Source organism: Nannobrachium achirus, assembly GCF_963921795.1.
Source record: "Nannobrachium achirus genome assembly, chromosome: 6".
NCBI lineage: Eukaryota > Metazoa > Chordata > Actinopteri > Myctophiformes > Myctophidae > Nannobrachium > Nannobrachium achirus.
In genome coordinates, this window is record NC_137815.1 from 29,353,416 (window position 1) to 29,369,856 (window position 16,441).

At 43.2% G+C, this 16,441-nt stretch overlaps 1 protein-coding gene across 1 annotated transcript; it reads left to right on the top strand.

The window, feature by feature from the left end:
* Positions 1-4,243: 4,243 nt before the first annotated feature.
* Positions 4,244-15,127, top strand: nab2 (NGFI-A binding protein 2 (EGR1 binding protein 2); the record flags this gene model as incomplete). Its single annotated transcript, XM_080727295.1, has 7 exons — positions 4,244-4,311; positions 5,679-6,626; positions 8,466-8,599; positions 9,258-9,306; positions 10,140-10,257; positions 11,215-11,409; positions 15,030-15,127. Exons 2-7 carry the CDS (start codon positions 5,691-5,693, stop codon positions 15,125-15,127), a joined length of 1,530 nt encoding a protein of 509 aa, XP_080583421.1. The 5' UTR covers positions 4,244-4,311; positions 5,679-5,690.
* Between the last annotated feature and the right edge of the window lie 1,314 nt (positions 15,128-16,441).

The following is a 16,441-nucleotide window of genomic DNA, read 5'->3' on the forward strand; positions in this document are numbered from 1 at the left end:
CGTGTGTGTCCTTGTTGACCTGTACTTGAACTGTACTGTCCTGTACATTTTCCTATGCAAACCTCTAATAAAATCTTCAATCTATCAAAGTAAGCAAAAAATAAATAAAAAAAATGACAGAATTGCTGTACAAAAGGATGCTAAAATAGGATATTAAAAACCCAACAAAGCACTATGGCTCGCTTGTTTCCATTGGGGTCCATATACAATTCATCAAATCTGTGTTATCTGTTTCCTCCATCATGACATTATGGCTTTTACAATAGGCCTATATAATACAGTTCAACTTAATAGAGACTTCACCACACAGAATGAATGCCACTTATTTAATACAATAAGTTTTCATGGTTACAACATGAGCCAAGAATGAAATGCAATGCAAGATGACAATGACTGATGATATGAATGGTCCTTCACTTTGGCGCGGGCCCCATCAGAGGGTTCTGATATTGGCCTCCGATCGATCGGCATCAGATCAGCTCCTGCCTGATAAAGGCAGGGGGCTTCGGAGCCCGCCCCCCATGGATAGGGCCTTCCTGCCCAAGCTGCTGCTGGGCGGTGTCGGGGAGGTGGCGGGTGACCTGCACAGATAGGTGAGGCAAGAAAGGAGGAGGCGACGACGCTGTCATGAGATAGGCTAATCTGATTGGATAAGAAATGAATGAGTTGATTGGGGAGGGACAATAGAGATGACAGCTTGTACAGTCTCTCAGTTGAACCCACGTATATAAAAGTTCATTTGTTCTTGTGCATATAAGGTGGCTGTGGTTCAGGAGGTATAGCAGGTTGGCCAATGATCTGTGGATTGGCGGTTTAAATCCTGGCTCCTCCTGTCCACATGTCAAAGTGTCCTTGGGCAAGACACTGAACCCCACATTGCCTCCAGTGAGTTGGTCGGTGCTAGCCTGCCACCATTTATGTGGGAAGTGAGGACGCTGGCGTCGTATCATTGGATCATTGTAAAGTGCTTTGAGTAATTTATTATTATACAGTTTTGGTGAGTTACCTTGACCTTGAGGAAGGTAGTGGCTTCAGGATACTAAAATATAATTCAATGGTGGGTTTTATGTATTTATTTAACTTAAGTAAAAGTATCGATACTGCCATGTAGAAACACTCTGTTACAAGTAAAAGTCCAGAATTTAGTATTGGTATCAAAATGTATAAAGTACTAAAAGTAGAAAGTAGGCTATTCATTATGCAGAATGTCCCATTTCACAAGTTTTCAAATGTATGAAATGTATGTAAATCTTATGAAAATATAGCAGGTCGGCTATTTTCAAATGGCCGAAATGTATACAGAGCTGAGGAGGGATTCATGTATATTTTATAATAATAATAAAAATCTAAATGAACTGGAAGCAAATAAAAGTCTGAGATGTATTAGTGGACTAAGTGGAGTAGAAGTAAGAGTACTGAAAACTGCAAATAGTAAGGGGATTTTATAAGATATTTGACCAATCTGCGAAGTAAATCGTTACCAAGAAATGTCTTCACCAATGTGTTTCTCAAGGTGTGTAATAATATGTACTAAAAGGTTGAAATTCAACTCCCGGGGGAAACCTCATAAAAAAACTGTTTTGTGTTTGTGTCCCATTAATTTACTATACAGGAAAGAAATACAAAAAATAAATCTACTTTAAGTAACATGTGAGGGGTCAAACTAGGGGTTTTTCATGATGCTGAATTCATTGCAAGCATTTGTTTTGCACAAAAAACATTCCTTGGGCTAAAATCGGACCCACAAAACGATGGTTTAGTGATGAATCATCACTTTTCACCCTTTTGTGGGGGCCATTTGTAGCCCATGGAATGTTTTTCGTGCAAAACAAATGCTTGCAATGGATTCAGCATCATGAAAAACCCCTAGTTTGACCCCTCACGTTACTTAAAGAATATTTATTTTTTGTATTTTTTTCCTGTATAGTAAAGTTAATGGGACACAAACACAAATCATTTTTTTTAAGAGGTTTCCCCCGGGGGTTGAATTCCAACCTTTTAGTACATATTATTACACACCTTTAGAAACACATTGGTGAAGACATTTCTTGGTAACGATTTACTTCACAGATTTTCTTATGTTCTCCTTACTAAAATACTCCTGTAAAGTAGAAATACCTCAAAACTGTACTAAATCTTTACACTTCTGCTCTCTGTCTATGGTTAGTTGACTCCCATCTCTCCCTCCCTCCCTTCTGCCATAGCTCCCTCCCTCCCCCTCACTGACTCCCACTCTATCTGTCTGTCTGTTTGCCTGTCTATCTGTGTGTCTGTCTACCTGCATGCCTCTCTCCCCCCCTCCCTCTCTCTCTCTCTCTCTCTCTCTCTCTCTCTCTCTCTCTCTCTCTCTCTCTCTCTCTCTCTCTCTCCCTCTGTGGGATGCTGCATCCTGTGTGGGTGTGTATGTGCGTGAGCTGTGTGGGTGTGCGTGTGCATGAGTTGTGTGGGCGGGTAAGAGGTCATATGATGTGAATGTGCAGATGGATGGATTTGTTTTCTTCTTCAATGCCTTACTTTGTTTGTGTGTATGTATGTGTGTGGGAGGATGACTGTGAAGCACACTGAGTTCACCTTGTTGAAATATACTATATTTCATTTTTCTATAGTCCAAACTGAATATTACAACCGCTAGATTGCATCTGGGTATAATCTGCATGGATCTATTTCAGAGTTATCACAACATACTATAAAGGAGGAGTGTGTGTGTGTGTGTGTGTATGTGTGTTTTGTTTGTTTAATCCCCATGGTGAGTCAGTAGGCCTACTCGGGAAGATCAAAACAGTACTTTGTGTTTTGGACATTCAGGGTAGTTTAGTTTCGATGCGCCATGATATGAGGAATATATTCATACAGTCAGAGGAGGTGATAAAGTTAACAACTTCCTAAGAAAATAGCTGACGTACAAGCTCACAATTCTATGCATTGTAACATCCATTGTGAGCTTAGATCTGCTTGTAGACCTGCTTCAAGCTGTGCTATACATCTGATCTTACCCTGTGACCCTTTCCCACTTTTCACTAGTCAATAAACAAATAAGTTATTATTATGATATGTTATTATAAGACATTTACTAAACATAATTATATAGGCCTACCCATTTATCAACAAACAATTTCCAAAGTAGTCAAACTTTACAAAACAACTATAGATGATTTATGATAGGCCTACATTATAACATTATTTGTAATTTGACTAGTTTTTATAGGAGGCCTATATTGTTTTTTAGATTTTTCTTTGCTTTCTTACCTTTTATTTGCGGGTATTGGGAAAAAAAAGGTCTTAAAAGTCCTTACATTGTCACTTCACTGTCATCTGGGGACCCCCCGAAATCATGTGGGGGGCCCCTGGGGGTCCAGACAGGTTTAACAAACAAGTTCAGTCCATCATGGTTATGTGTTGCACTTAAATTTAGGCTACTTCAGATACTGCATGTCCTCTGACTGCAGACCTGCGCAGCAGTTGTGTAGGCCTATTAAATTATTGTCGGCTCCAACTAATCATGCATCAATAATCTTTCTAATATGCCTATATTTGAATTTCCGTTTCAGTCCTTTGAGGAGAAACTACCCTCTTCAACAGAACAGCATCATCCACCACCACCACCACCACCACCACATTACACCATTATAGCAGCAGTGATGCAGACATGAATGCTGGGGATCCCCTCAATGCGTCAGAGAGTTTCCATCGGCAACACACTAGCCTACCTTTAACCACCACCAACGTGTCTACCACGATTGATCGTTAATAACACTCAAACTACGACATTTACTAGCCTGTCTATGATCGCTGATATGAGCTTCGAGTAGGAGGCTATAGCCTACATAGCAGCCGCTACATTAATTAATCAACAGATTTTTGATTCGAGTTATTAATAATCTATAGCCTCTCAAATATCTTCTTTTGAAATGTTAGGCTACTGTTTATAAATAACACGGACGGTGTAACTCCACCAACACTGTTGTTGTTGTGTTGTAGAGACAATATTAGTTCGAAACAAAGGGTGATATAAAAATGTCCTTCGTTCGCACCCTCTCAACCACCCACGCCTCCAGCCTCTGTAAGCCGGCAGAGGAAAGCTCTTTTTCGGTCAGATGGTGTGCTGCAGTCCGCCCCCGTAATTCTCGCACCCACACAAACAGCCAAAAGACAGTCAGCACACACACAGCAACCAATAGCCTGTAACGGTCGGTACGGTGACTGGAGGCTTTCTCTGCCAACGGATTCAGACCATATCACGCACGGCTGAAGGCTGAAGGCTGATGACTTCACCGTTCTTTGTGGAAGAGAGGAAATAAATCGCCAACAAAGGTAAGAAAAAACATGACCAAACAAACACCACATTTCTTTTATGTTGACGCACCAGAATTCCAATTAATTGTGGAGAGATGCTTAATTTAGAACGTCTAAATAAGCAACAACTGAGCAATTAAGACAATACGTTTTATTTGGAATCGGTGATTTAATTGGACTAGGCTATATATCACCCGAGCTGAGCGCACCGTCTCTTGTCTTTTCCTAAACCATCTGTTTGACCTGAAGGTAAAAAGCTGCTTTCTTTATATAGTAGGCTAAAGATAAACTTTTTTTAATGACAGACTTTACCAACTGAACTGAAGAAACAATGGACCTGGAAATTCGAGGTGTGACTAAATAAGTGGGAGGTGTGCTAGCCTAGCCAAGTCTATTGGGAAATAAACCATGCAAGTGTTGCATGTTGTTACTTACTTTATAGACTAGTTCTGACCAGAGAAGAACAGTTTGGAAACTGGAGATGATTTTGATTTGATTGATTGAATTGGCTACTTTATTTGCAGTTCGCATAAGAAAAAACACAGGACAAGCAAAATACAATACAGATACAAGCAAAAGCCATAGTGCTTTCTTGGTTTTAAATCCTATTAGTAGACCTTGTATCTGAACTGTATTGTCATGTCTTTTCCTATGCAAACTGCTAATAAAGAATTCAAATCAATCAACCAATCAATCAAGGTCTACTAATAGGATTTACTGTAAACCCAATAAAGCACTATGGCTTATTTAAAGTTGGGGTCCTTTGCAGGGACATGAAGAGAATGTTAGAGAGGCATGGGTTGACATTTCAAAAAGGGCCTTTTGGTGAAATATCGAAAATAGCAGACCTCCAAGCTCACAACTCGTCGCGCTGAGCTTTGAGGTCGGCTATTTTCGGTGCTTGATACCACACTGAACTAAGCATAATCAATTTCTTTCACCATAGTAAAAACTGCATTCATGGTCTGGAGAGGGCACTTTTCACAGACGGATAAAAGGGCAGGGGCTCAAGCCCCCTTTGATGTCTGCACGTGTCTGGTCCTTTGCAGGGCCGGCTTAATGGACGTGCTTTAGGTGCTGCAGCACAGGGCACCATGCTTGGGGGTGGGCACCAAACGGCGGGGAGAAAGTGAAAGAAGACTGAACAATCGCTGCAAAAGTGCAGAAATCTAGAAGCAATGGCTGCTGAAGGAGCGCTAAAACGCTGAAACATTTCCGAGAAATGTCTATTTTCTGTGCTGCCTATAATCTGTACATTGAAACTATACACACTATAGGATGCCAGGTCAACAAGGAGAGCATGCTATCCTGCAGCCTATTCATTGAAGAGATCTGCTTATTTTTTTTACAAAACGCAAGTTAATAATTTCTTTCCTTTCCAGCAGTAGTTGGCCAGCATGTCTTTGCCGCGCACGCTGGGGGAGCTGCAGCTCTACCGGGTCCTGCAGAGGGCCAACCTCCTGGCCTACTACGACACATTCATCCAGCAGGGCGGCGACGACGTACAGCAGCTCTGCGAGGCGGCCGAGGAGGAGTTCCTGGAGATCATGGCGCTGGTGGGCATGGCCACCAAGCCGCTGCACGTGCGCCGGCTCCAGAAGGCTCTGCGCGACTGGGCGTCCAACCCCGCGCTCTTCAGCCAGCCCGTCTCCTCCAGCATGGCTCACGCGGGCATACCTCTGTTCAAAGTGGAAGGGACGACGGGCGGGCCCTGCAGGAGGGCTCTGAGCACCAACGGCCAGCCCGGGTCGCCGATATGCGAGAGGGAGGACAGAGCCTGTCTCACCCCGATGCACAGCGGGAGTCCCAGGAGCCCGTGCTCCCAGGCTTCCCCACAGCCACCGGACACGCAGCACTACAGGGACAAACTCTCGCCCATGGATCCCCACTGGCTCGGCGCAGAGACCGAGGGGAACTTCGCCCTGACCTCCGGCTCCGGAACGGAGGAGGAACAGCCCAGCCCGCCCGTGCGTCCTTCGTCGCGTCCCCCGGGCCCCTCGTCCACGCCTCCGGCATCTTCCGCCGCCTCCAGTCTCAACCCCAACCCCACGTCGACTCTCTCGGCCTGGCCCGGAGGCCAGCTGGACGCGGAGACGGCACGCGCCGTGGGGGAGAGCGTGGAGAGGCTCCTGAGGACCCTGCCCCGGTCGGAGCCCGGCGAGGTGAAGACCCTGCTGAGGATGAACAAGAAGTTGGCCAAGACGGTGGGCCACATCTACAAGATGGGACCCCAGGACGCCGCCAGCAAGGAGGAGGAGATCCGCAAGTACAGCCTCATCTACGGACGCTTCGACTCGAAGCGGAGAGAGGGCAAGCAGCTCACTCACCACGAGGTAAACTAGGTTGATTTATTTTTGGGGCCTTTATTCATATGTTAGTACGTTAACAGGAAATGGGGAGAGAGTTGGGGAGTGACATGCAGCAAAGGCCGTCGGGATCGGGACTCGAACCCGCAACACGCTGTCAGGCTGCCACTACTAGGTGCCCGGACCACTACGCCAGTGGTCCGGGCCAACAAAAACGACATCTAAGGGAAGAAGAATTAAATCGATGTGTAACGGAACATACACAATGTTACATTTTATGGGTTTACGTATTTCACCACAGTGCTACATATGGTGAAGTATTGTAGTGCAACTGATTTCAACATCCACCGATCTAGTTAAAAGTGAATAAATATTATAAAATATTCTAAACTTTATGCGATTCTGGCAGTATTCTTTGAGACACACATCTGAATTTTCGCCGGGCCAAACAAGGGAGGGAATGACGTGGCGTTGATCCCCTTCCCCTATTACAGGGGTTCCCAAACTTCTTTGTCTCAGGGAACCCCATGAATATTTGTTTTAATCCGAGGCACCCCTACATTATAATTTTCACTCCCAGCACCTTATATTTATAGCATATCGTTGTTGTCGGGTTGAAACCTTGTTTGTTCAAAACCGTTCGTTTTGTATTTATCATCTATAAAATGTACTAAACTAATGAAAACAGCAGATCTACAAGCACACAACGCCTCGCGATGTGCTTGTAGATCGGCTGTTTTCACTAGTTTTGTGCGACAGTCTTATATGATGAAGCAGGGCTTTGCTTTACCAAAAGACATACACATTTGAAACTTGGAGATACGAGGTTTCTGCCCGACAGTGACGATATTTTAGTGATTATGTTGCAAGGAAAACGTTGAGATAATAGCCATTTTGGTTAGAACTGACTGAAAATAACTTTGTACTTCAAGTTTAAAATGATAATAAATTATTTTTTCAAGTGTCCAAATAAATTCCAAATATTATCAAATGATCTCGCGGCACCCCTGGACTGCCGTCGCGGCACCCCAGGGTGCCCCGTCACCCACTTTGAAAACCCCTGCCCTATTGGCTCATACTAGGACAGGACGTACAGTATGTGTAGGCAGAAGAATACATGTCCATCTTGTCCGTATCACCGAGTCATTGTATCACTGTGGGAACATTGGGCGTGGGCCGTGGGCGGCTGCCACTGCTGGCCCGAGCCAGAGACCGTGGGTGTAGGAAGAATATAAATAATAAAACATAAAGGCAGCAAAATAAGAAAACATTATGTACATCTCTGAATACAACATTGTTCGCCGAGCGTTTTATTTATAGTTAGTATTGCGCCGTTGGAAGTGTAGTTATTCTAAGACAGAAATAAACGCTGTGAAGCTAGAGAAAAGCATTCTGGATGTTGTAGTTGTAGCTGTTGTTTGGGCCAGGTATAGGGAAACTTCCTGCAGCAACACAGTGATACAGTGTAGTTGTTTCGCTGTACGGCTGGTGTTTTTTGTTTTTGTTTTTGTTTTGCATCTTTTTTTTTATTTTTTTAGATATTCTTTTTTGGGCTTTTTCTGCCTTTATTGATAGCTGTATAGTAGGCTGACAGGAAATGGGGAGAGAGATGGGGGTGGGGGGGGGGGGGGGGGGGGGGTGACACGCACCAAAGGCCGCCAGGATCGGGACCCGAACCCGCGACGCTGCAAGGCTGGTCTGGATTACCAGCCTTGGTGCCTGGACCACTACCCTGTGGCCCAGGCCTTTTGGCATCTATTTAATACAAAATAAATACATCTTATGTAAGATTGAAAAGTATTGAAAGGAAAGTATGAGTAAGTATTCCTTTTAATGTTTTTTTCCCCCCCACCCCACCCCACACAGTTGATTATCAACGAAGCCGCGGCCCAGTTCTGTATGCGGGACAATGCTCTTTTGTTGAGACGTGTGGAGCTGTTCTCCTTGGCTAGGCAGGTGGCGAGAAAATGCGCCTACACGTCCACACTAAAGCACGCAAGGTAAGGAAATCAACCCCGCAGACGAGCGGGGATTTTCCCACCTGTAACCAATGACCATTACACCCACACACCACCTGGTAACTGCCAGCGCTCTTTGATCCAAGAAAATAATTGTTGCGCGGTTTCACGTTCTTCTTCTAAGCTTATTCTCATGCTCCTGCAGAGTGTTTCAGTTTAGACGTTTAGCAGATGTAGTATTACACTATTTGATCTGAATAAGCCAGGTTTACATTAATTGTTGAATGATCATTCACTATCATGTTGCTTCATAGTGGGAGGAAGAAAATACCTTATTTGAATTCAACTCTGTACGCAGTCTATTTTTGAATCCACACAAAGAACCCTTCGATTGGTTTGATATTGAGAGCAAAATGTCTGCAATAGAATATGATTGTGAACAGAATGCTGTACTCAACACATCATTATTACATAGCTCCACAACAATACCATCAGACTAAATTGAAAAACTCAAATCACAGCAATGTGGATGTATTTTAAATATTATATCAAATATTATTTGATATAATATTTAAAATGTACACATAATCTACAATGTTTGAATCTGGTTGTTTATGGTATTTGGTTGGTGGTTATTCTCTCTTTCAATTTGTAAAACATATTGCATGAAAACATTGGAATTGATTATTGTTTACTACAGGACAAGCACAGATGACAACTTGACGTCCCAGAAGAGGATGAAACAGGAGGTGAGTGAGTTGTAGTATTGTACTGTACTTGTACTTTATGTACGTCTACATGCTCAGACATGTGCTGGGCACAACGTCAAACAATGAATAGACACTCCTGACTTTCGACCGCAACAGGTCTTCCTCAGGAGAGAAAAAAAAAACTACGAGGTAGACCAGACTATTGTGCGAAAAGCAATCCAGAGTATCTCACTACCTACTTGCCTAAAATATATTTTTTTGCATCTGTGCTTGCCAAAGCAGGTGTGATTCATCTTGTGTATACAGTACGCAATGAAGAGGACAGGGATGCACTGTATTATGTGTGTCTGTAGGAGGATCACAGCAACTATCACTTGTTATCCTCAATCAGTACTGTGAAAAATTTACTTTTCACCTTTTTTGTTTATTTAGATGAGACACTGCATATTAATGAACGTTACATAACAATGCAGTGTAAATATACCGGATTTAACTAAAATGCTAATTTACACCCATTGTCCTCACAGAAAAATTAAAACAAACAGACAGATAGTGGAGTACATTTATTATTTTACATTACACAGGGAAACAGAGCATAAAACATAAATACAAGCACAAAGGTGTAAAATATATCTATTTAAGGCTAAGAATAAATCAAGTTCCACATGTAGTATTGCCCTGGGAGATTAGCAGCATTTTAGAGGGCGATATATATTTGTATACTAAAGTGAGTTGTGTATAGAGTGCAGTAATGCTTTCAAGCAGTACAGGATACGTTGTCAAATAAAGTGCATGATTAAAGGGACATCAGTGAATTAATTTGTTTATATCATATCCTCTCCAGTCTACTGATCAGCTATCCATTACCTCAGGTCATCGTACCAGAGGGTGTCTCCTCACTGCTTGGCGTGGAGGGATCAGAGTGTTTGACACAGAGGGCTGCAGACGACGACAGCCTGTCTACAGAGAGCCTGGATAGTTTGTCACAAGGTACGGTTCAAGATCTGCTCTAAAAGGACCATTTAGAGATGTTATTGCGACCGTAGGTCAAAGTTTCGTATGTGAACGGTCACAGCTTGTCCGTATCTCTGTCTGAAACACCTTTGGTTCCCCTGACACATCACTGTGACATCACAGGTGACATCACTGAGTGGGAACAACTCTAACAGAATGGCTTTACACTCTGACTTCACTGTGATGTCATGGGAACCACACTAACAGAATCCCTTTTATTGAGGCGTCTTACTAGTTGTTATATGTATTCCATATAACATTGCCCAGGTGGAGCCTGCAGTACCATTGCGGCTCAAGAATCCACCACTCCTGAATGAAATGTCTGGCACTGGGAGTCTGGTGCAACGCCCAGGTTCTGAACCTGGTGAGAGAAGGTCTGGACCTGGTGAGACGTACAGTAGGAGTCAACCCACAGAGCCTAGTCCTTTCACCCGCCAGATTGATTGATTGATTGAAGACTTTATTAGAGGTTTGCATAGGAAAAGGTACAGTTTCATGACGGTACAGTTCACTGTCTGGTACAAGGTCAACTAAAAGGAGATCCGAGAAAAGACTAAGCTTATTTCCACAGGAAACCATTGAAGTATCTCATATTGAATGACAGACGAATAGAACACAGATTGCAGAGTGCCTCCCAGCCCCGGCAGAGTAGTTCCGGAGCAGCGGATTGTGTGGCCCTGTCTCTCCCTAGTGGGACTGACCGTGGGTAGCTAATGGGACCTAAGTCAGGACTTGATCACCCCGGCTGGGTCACCTGAGCTGGGTCAACCATAATTAATCTTCAGACAATCTTATTTTTTCTTTTTTCTTTTTTAATAAATGTCAGTTTCTTGACAGGGAGAACCGTTGACTAAAGTCAAAGTGTTCTGTCACAGAGGGCAGTGGTATTATAAAGACAGCGCTTTACACCCAATTCTGTCTTGCCCTTGATAGACGCAAGTTCACAGTGCAACCAATCTGCGTCCCCCCGCCCCCCCACCACCGCCGACGCCACCGCCAACCCTGCCAACTGGAGTCGCCAGCTCATACAGCAAACGCTCATGGACGAAGGGCTTCGATTGGCTAGGATGGTGTCACATGATCGGGCTGGCAAGATCAACCTAAGGCCCGAGGGGCCTCGATCAACAGGTGATGTTTCAAATCCTTCTTTTAGCTACAGTGACGCCGCGGCCTATTACAGTATGTGCAAATTGGGGGGAAGGGAATCGACGTCATGAATGTGTTGGAGGTGCAAACAAAGGTGCTTCTTGCGTGGATTTGGCACCTTTTCATGGCTTTGGGGAATGAAAAATTAGTACTTGCCCAACGGCTATATATAGGGTGCGTTCGGAAATGCGCACTCAACGCACTGGTGTGCCATGTTGTCGTTCGTTTATTGTCGTTCGGAAATCCAGTGTGCGGCGCACCGGTGTGCTGAGTGCACGCACTGACCAACTCTACTTTTTTCATGGCCATGTCTCGAGCGCTTCTCAGCTGTGGACAATGGAGGAACTGACCGCAAAATGCAGCTACGTTGGTCGTTTGGGCTTGATAGTTGCACACGCATCAACGTGTAAACTAACAGCAGGTATACCAATGTTAGGAATTACATCTTCTCTCAATATCAACTTTACGTTGGCAACTGCTGCTTTTCAGAAAGTTTACCTTCAGAGTTCAGAGTGAAAAAGCGCACAGCTGCCTCTTAACTGGTCGATCGTAAACAAGCCACACTGAACACACTCTACAACGTCACGCCCACTGCACTCAATACACTGAGCACACACCCGGTGCGGGTTTCCGAACGCACCCATAATATCCCAGCAAGCATGGTCAAGACCTGGACCAATCAGTGACGTCTCGACGATTGGGGCCAGACCAAGTTATAGTCATAGTTTTGTGTTAGGACACACAGATAAATGAAAGATTTATCACCAACGCAATGCTTGCTGATACCTGTGTTTTTGAACCTCTAGGATTTGGTCATCATGCCCTCTCAACAATTTACTGTATGTGTATACTACCAGTATATACTGTACACACACGCACACACACACACACACACACACACACACACACACACACACACACACACACACACACACACACACACACACACACACACTGTACAACAGAGACCTCTTTATTTCTGCGCAGAATAAAGAAGGAATTGATGTAGGGTTAGTGTTTTTGAAAGTAAGGCAGACAGCACAATTCCCCAACCTCTCTCTACAATGAACACTTCATGGATCTGGAGTTTGAACTGCAGTGAGTCACAATCTCTCCGAGGTGACGCCTCCCACCACAGCGCAGCTGAACTTCACTACGCTGCAAATTAGAGAGCGAGGAGAGAAGTTAGAGGAAAGGAACAGGAGGAGAGAGATAGAGGGAGAGAAGGAGAGAGTCAGAGAGAGAGAGAGAGAGAGAGAGAGAGAGAGAGGGTTTGGGGGCCTGTCATTATAGGCAAAGATATGAATGAATTGAATACACGGGACCCCAATGGAAACAAGCCATATAGTGCTTTCTCGGGTTTCTTCCTTTTTTGTTTTTAGCAGACCTTGTATAGAACTGAACCTTTGCTTTGCAAAACTGTTCATAAAGTATTCAATCAATCAAAAGATAAAACAAATGAATAAGCAGATCTATATCTATCTTTTGAAATATGGCTCTATTTTAAGCGGAAAAGCTAATTGATACGGATTGTTTATTGTTTATTTAAGATCCCCATTAGTCACTGCCTCAGCAGTGACTATTCTTCCTGGGGTTATTTTACAAAATTACAGTGAAATAAAAAGGACAAGCACAAATAAAATAACAATTAAATGACTACATACACATTTACATTACGTATATAAAGAAAACAGATAATAAAAAGTTGAACATTATTTAGTGCCCGTTGTGTGCTCTTGACTGGATGACTTAGTTAGTGCTGCAGGTCTGAGGGAGAAGCTATGGTAGCAGAGAAGGGAGAAAGAAAGAGAGAGAGAGAGAGAGGGAGAGAGGAAAACCAGCAAACAAGACACGAGGAGGGGATTGGGTTGGGTGTGTGTGTGGGGGGGACAGGAAGTACTGCGTGGGCGGTTGAAACGGATCCCCCCCCCCCTCCACCACCACCACCACAGCAGCAGAGCCACCAGACTGACGTCAGAGTGTGCGAGGCACGCGTGGGCGGCAGGGCGGGATGAGGATGGGTAAGGCGTGCGTGGGGGGCGAGGTGGGCGGTAATTGGAGGGGCGTTGTTGCATTGACTCACCGAGCGGCGACACACTGTGTGCAAAAATAAAACAGCCGTGGGCAGGGAAGTGGCACAAAGCAGGCAAGGCATGGAGGCCCTTTTTTTTATAACATCTCCTCTCTCCTTGTTACTTTAGAAGAGTGTGGAAACAACCAACCAAGGGGGAAAAAAGTGAAATGCGTTTGATATCTGACTTTTAAGTTCAGGGGCGTCCCTGCGTCCAGGGGGGAAAATAAAAGTTACTTTTAAATATAAATCCATGAATGTCTCTTTGTCTATCTGTGCTGGTTATTATGTTGTTAAATTACAGTAAAATAACTACAAATTCAAAATGTAACAAAATGGTCACTTTAACAAGGTATTATAATTATATTCTACACACTTTTATTCTCCCCATCTTGACAAAATCCCAGGTTCCACAGGTCAGCTGCACAGGTGCAATCCATTATTGTTAATTGTGGCACGTTTACTAACATGCCAAGTTTAGCTGCACTTGAACAACCGTTCCAGGCTCAAGAAACCGTAGAAACGGAGGGAAAAATAAAATGTACTTCTTAAAATAAATGTATCTGTTGCTAAGGTATGGCAACATGACTGGTCTCGCGCGCGTGCAAGACACCAGTCATGATGCCAAACCTAGCTTTTTCTGAACTGATGCCACTGTTTAAGTTCACTTTGAATGTCACTCATTGTATGCAGTTTTATTTGCATTTGCATCCTCACCTGTTAAGACTTTTTATAAATACAAAATACAATCTAATCTTTAATTCTTTGATCAAAGATAAGGACAGTGAAACATCGCATAAAATAAACAAATCTTCAATTCTGTTTTTAACTGTAGTAGGTTACTAAATGAAGTGGGCATTAAAGCAGAGTGGAGGGAATGCTGTCTTTCTGCATGGCAGTGTTATAAAAACCGCTTTTCGGAATTAATTTGCAAGAAGGATTTTTATCATCATTACGTTGATAACAGTTTAAAAGGCCTAATCCTTAATCCAGATTTAAGCAAAAGGACAACCTTGTCATATAGAAAAACAAATGTATACATTTGAAAACTTGAAGACTTATGCATAATGAATAGTGAGTACCGGTACTTTCTATTTTTGTTATATCAAGTACATTTTGATACCAATACTTTTGTACTTTTACTGAAGTACATTTTGAATTCCGGACTTTTACTTGTAAGGGCCCGGTCCCACCGCACTTATAGTCTACCTATGAGGGCGGATTCTGCCAATGGATTTCAATGGGAATGGAGCGTTTATTTGTTTTCTTGTAGCAAACCTCTCCATTACCATTGAAATGCGTTGCCAGAATCCACCCTCATAGGTAGAATAAAAGTTCCCTTACAGAGTATTGATACTTTGACTTAAAGACCCTGTTCAGGGAATTAAGCTATTTGTTTATAGACATATTTTACATGTTGAATAGTCATTTCTGGGAAAAAAAAAAAAAGAACGCAGTACTTTTTCCACCGCTGCCTTATATTGCAAATTTGTTCTTTTGGCACATTATTTATTTCTCCTTTCATCCACAGAGTATGACAGTAAGACGGAGAGGAAGGTCTCGGTGCCAGCTTGTAGAACCAGCAGTCCTGGCATCACCAAAGATGAGTCCAACCACAGGGGCAAGTGAAAAACACGTCACATTAACGTGCCACATACTACTACTACTACCAGGGGCGTCACACCAAATTCTGGGCCCTGGGTACAAGGATTCACTGTGGGGCCCCCCATGAATGTTAACTATTGAAAAATAGCAGATATACAAGCTCACAGCGCGGCACCGAGTGCCGCGCTGCGAGCTTGTAGATCTGCTCTTTTTGAAAAATCGTGAAAATGTGTGCAAGAAACCTATGTCAAGGACCCCCAAGATGATATGTATTTGGCCACGGACCCCGATCTCAAAATATTTCGTTCCAGGGACCCCCCCAGAAGCAAAATTTGAGTTAGAAATGTTCGCTTAAAAAATACATATATTCAAAGATTTTCACACATTTTCACAACTTTTCAAAAATAGCAGATCTACAAGCTCGCAGCGCGGCACTCGGTGCCGCGCTGTGAGCTTGTATATCTGCTATTTTTCAATAGATAAAGTTATTAGGGCCCCTCCACCTTGGGCCCCAGTAACTCAGTCCCACTTTCCTACCCCTTGTGACGCCCCTGACTACTACTATATGATCTGCCAGGTGGTGTTCACCGTACTTAACATAACTGACTTTATAAACATCTGATGATGGTGGAAGAAGGATATTTTTATGTCTGAATCAGTGTCATATAAATAGCTGAATTTGTTTGTTGGGGGACCAGGTCCAGCCCTTCAATGCAATTGTGTATGAAATCTGTTATGTAGGTACTCTTCACTTCTGGTGGTACCACACAAACCCATTTTTGTATACTAAAGTTAGAGCTATTAGGCCTACAGCTTTCAGGGGACATATAGGTAATCAGGATAGTGCTTATGGGGCTTTTAAGCTGTGACATCATTTTGTAGGCAGAGGAGAACTCTGCCCCCAGAGCATTTTCTGTCCCTCGCTATTTCAACAGATCCGAGACAAAAATAACGACTAAAGTATAATTCTAACACTTTCCTTTCAACAACAAAGAGAAGAAAAATGTGTAAATAGTAAAAATAGTAAAAAGATTCACGGAAACTGGGGGCAGAAATTCTCCTCTGCCTACAAAATGATGTCATACTTAACAGCCCCATTTCAGTCATGTGGGCTGGCTGTACAGAACAACTTTGTCACAAAAAAAAAAAACACTGAAAAGAGAAAAAACACAAACACTGGTTGACAATAATATGTTACACAGGAATAATCTAAATGATTTAATCTGAACAATGGTGTATGTGTAATTGTGTATCCATTACAAATAATCATTTAGACCAGCAGGGGGAGCCCTAAGAGTTCCCCAAACAGCTTTTGAAATGGGTTTCCTTGTTTTCACA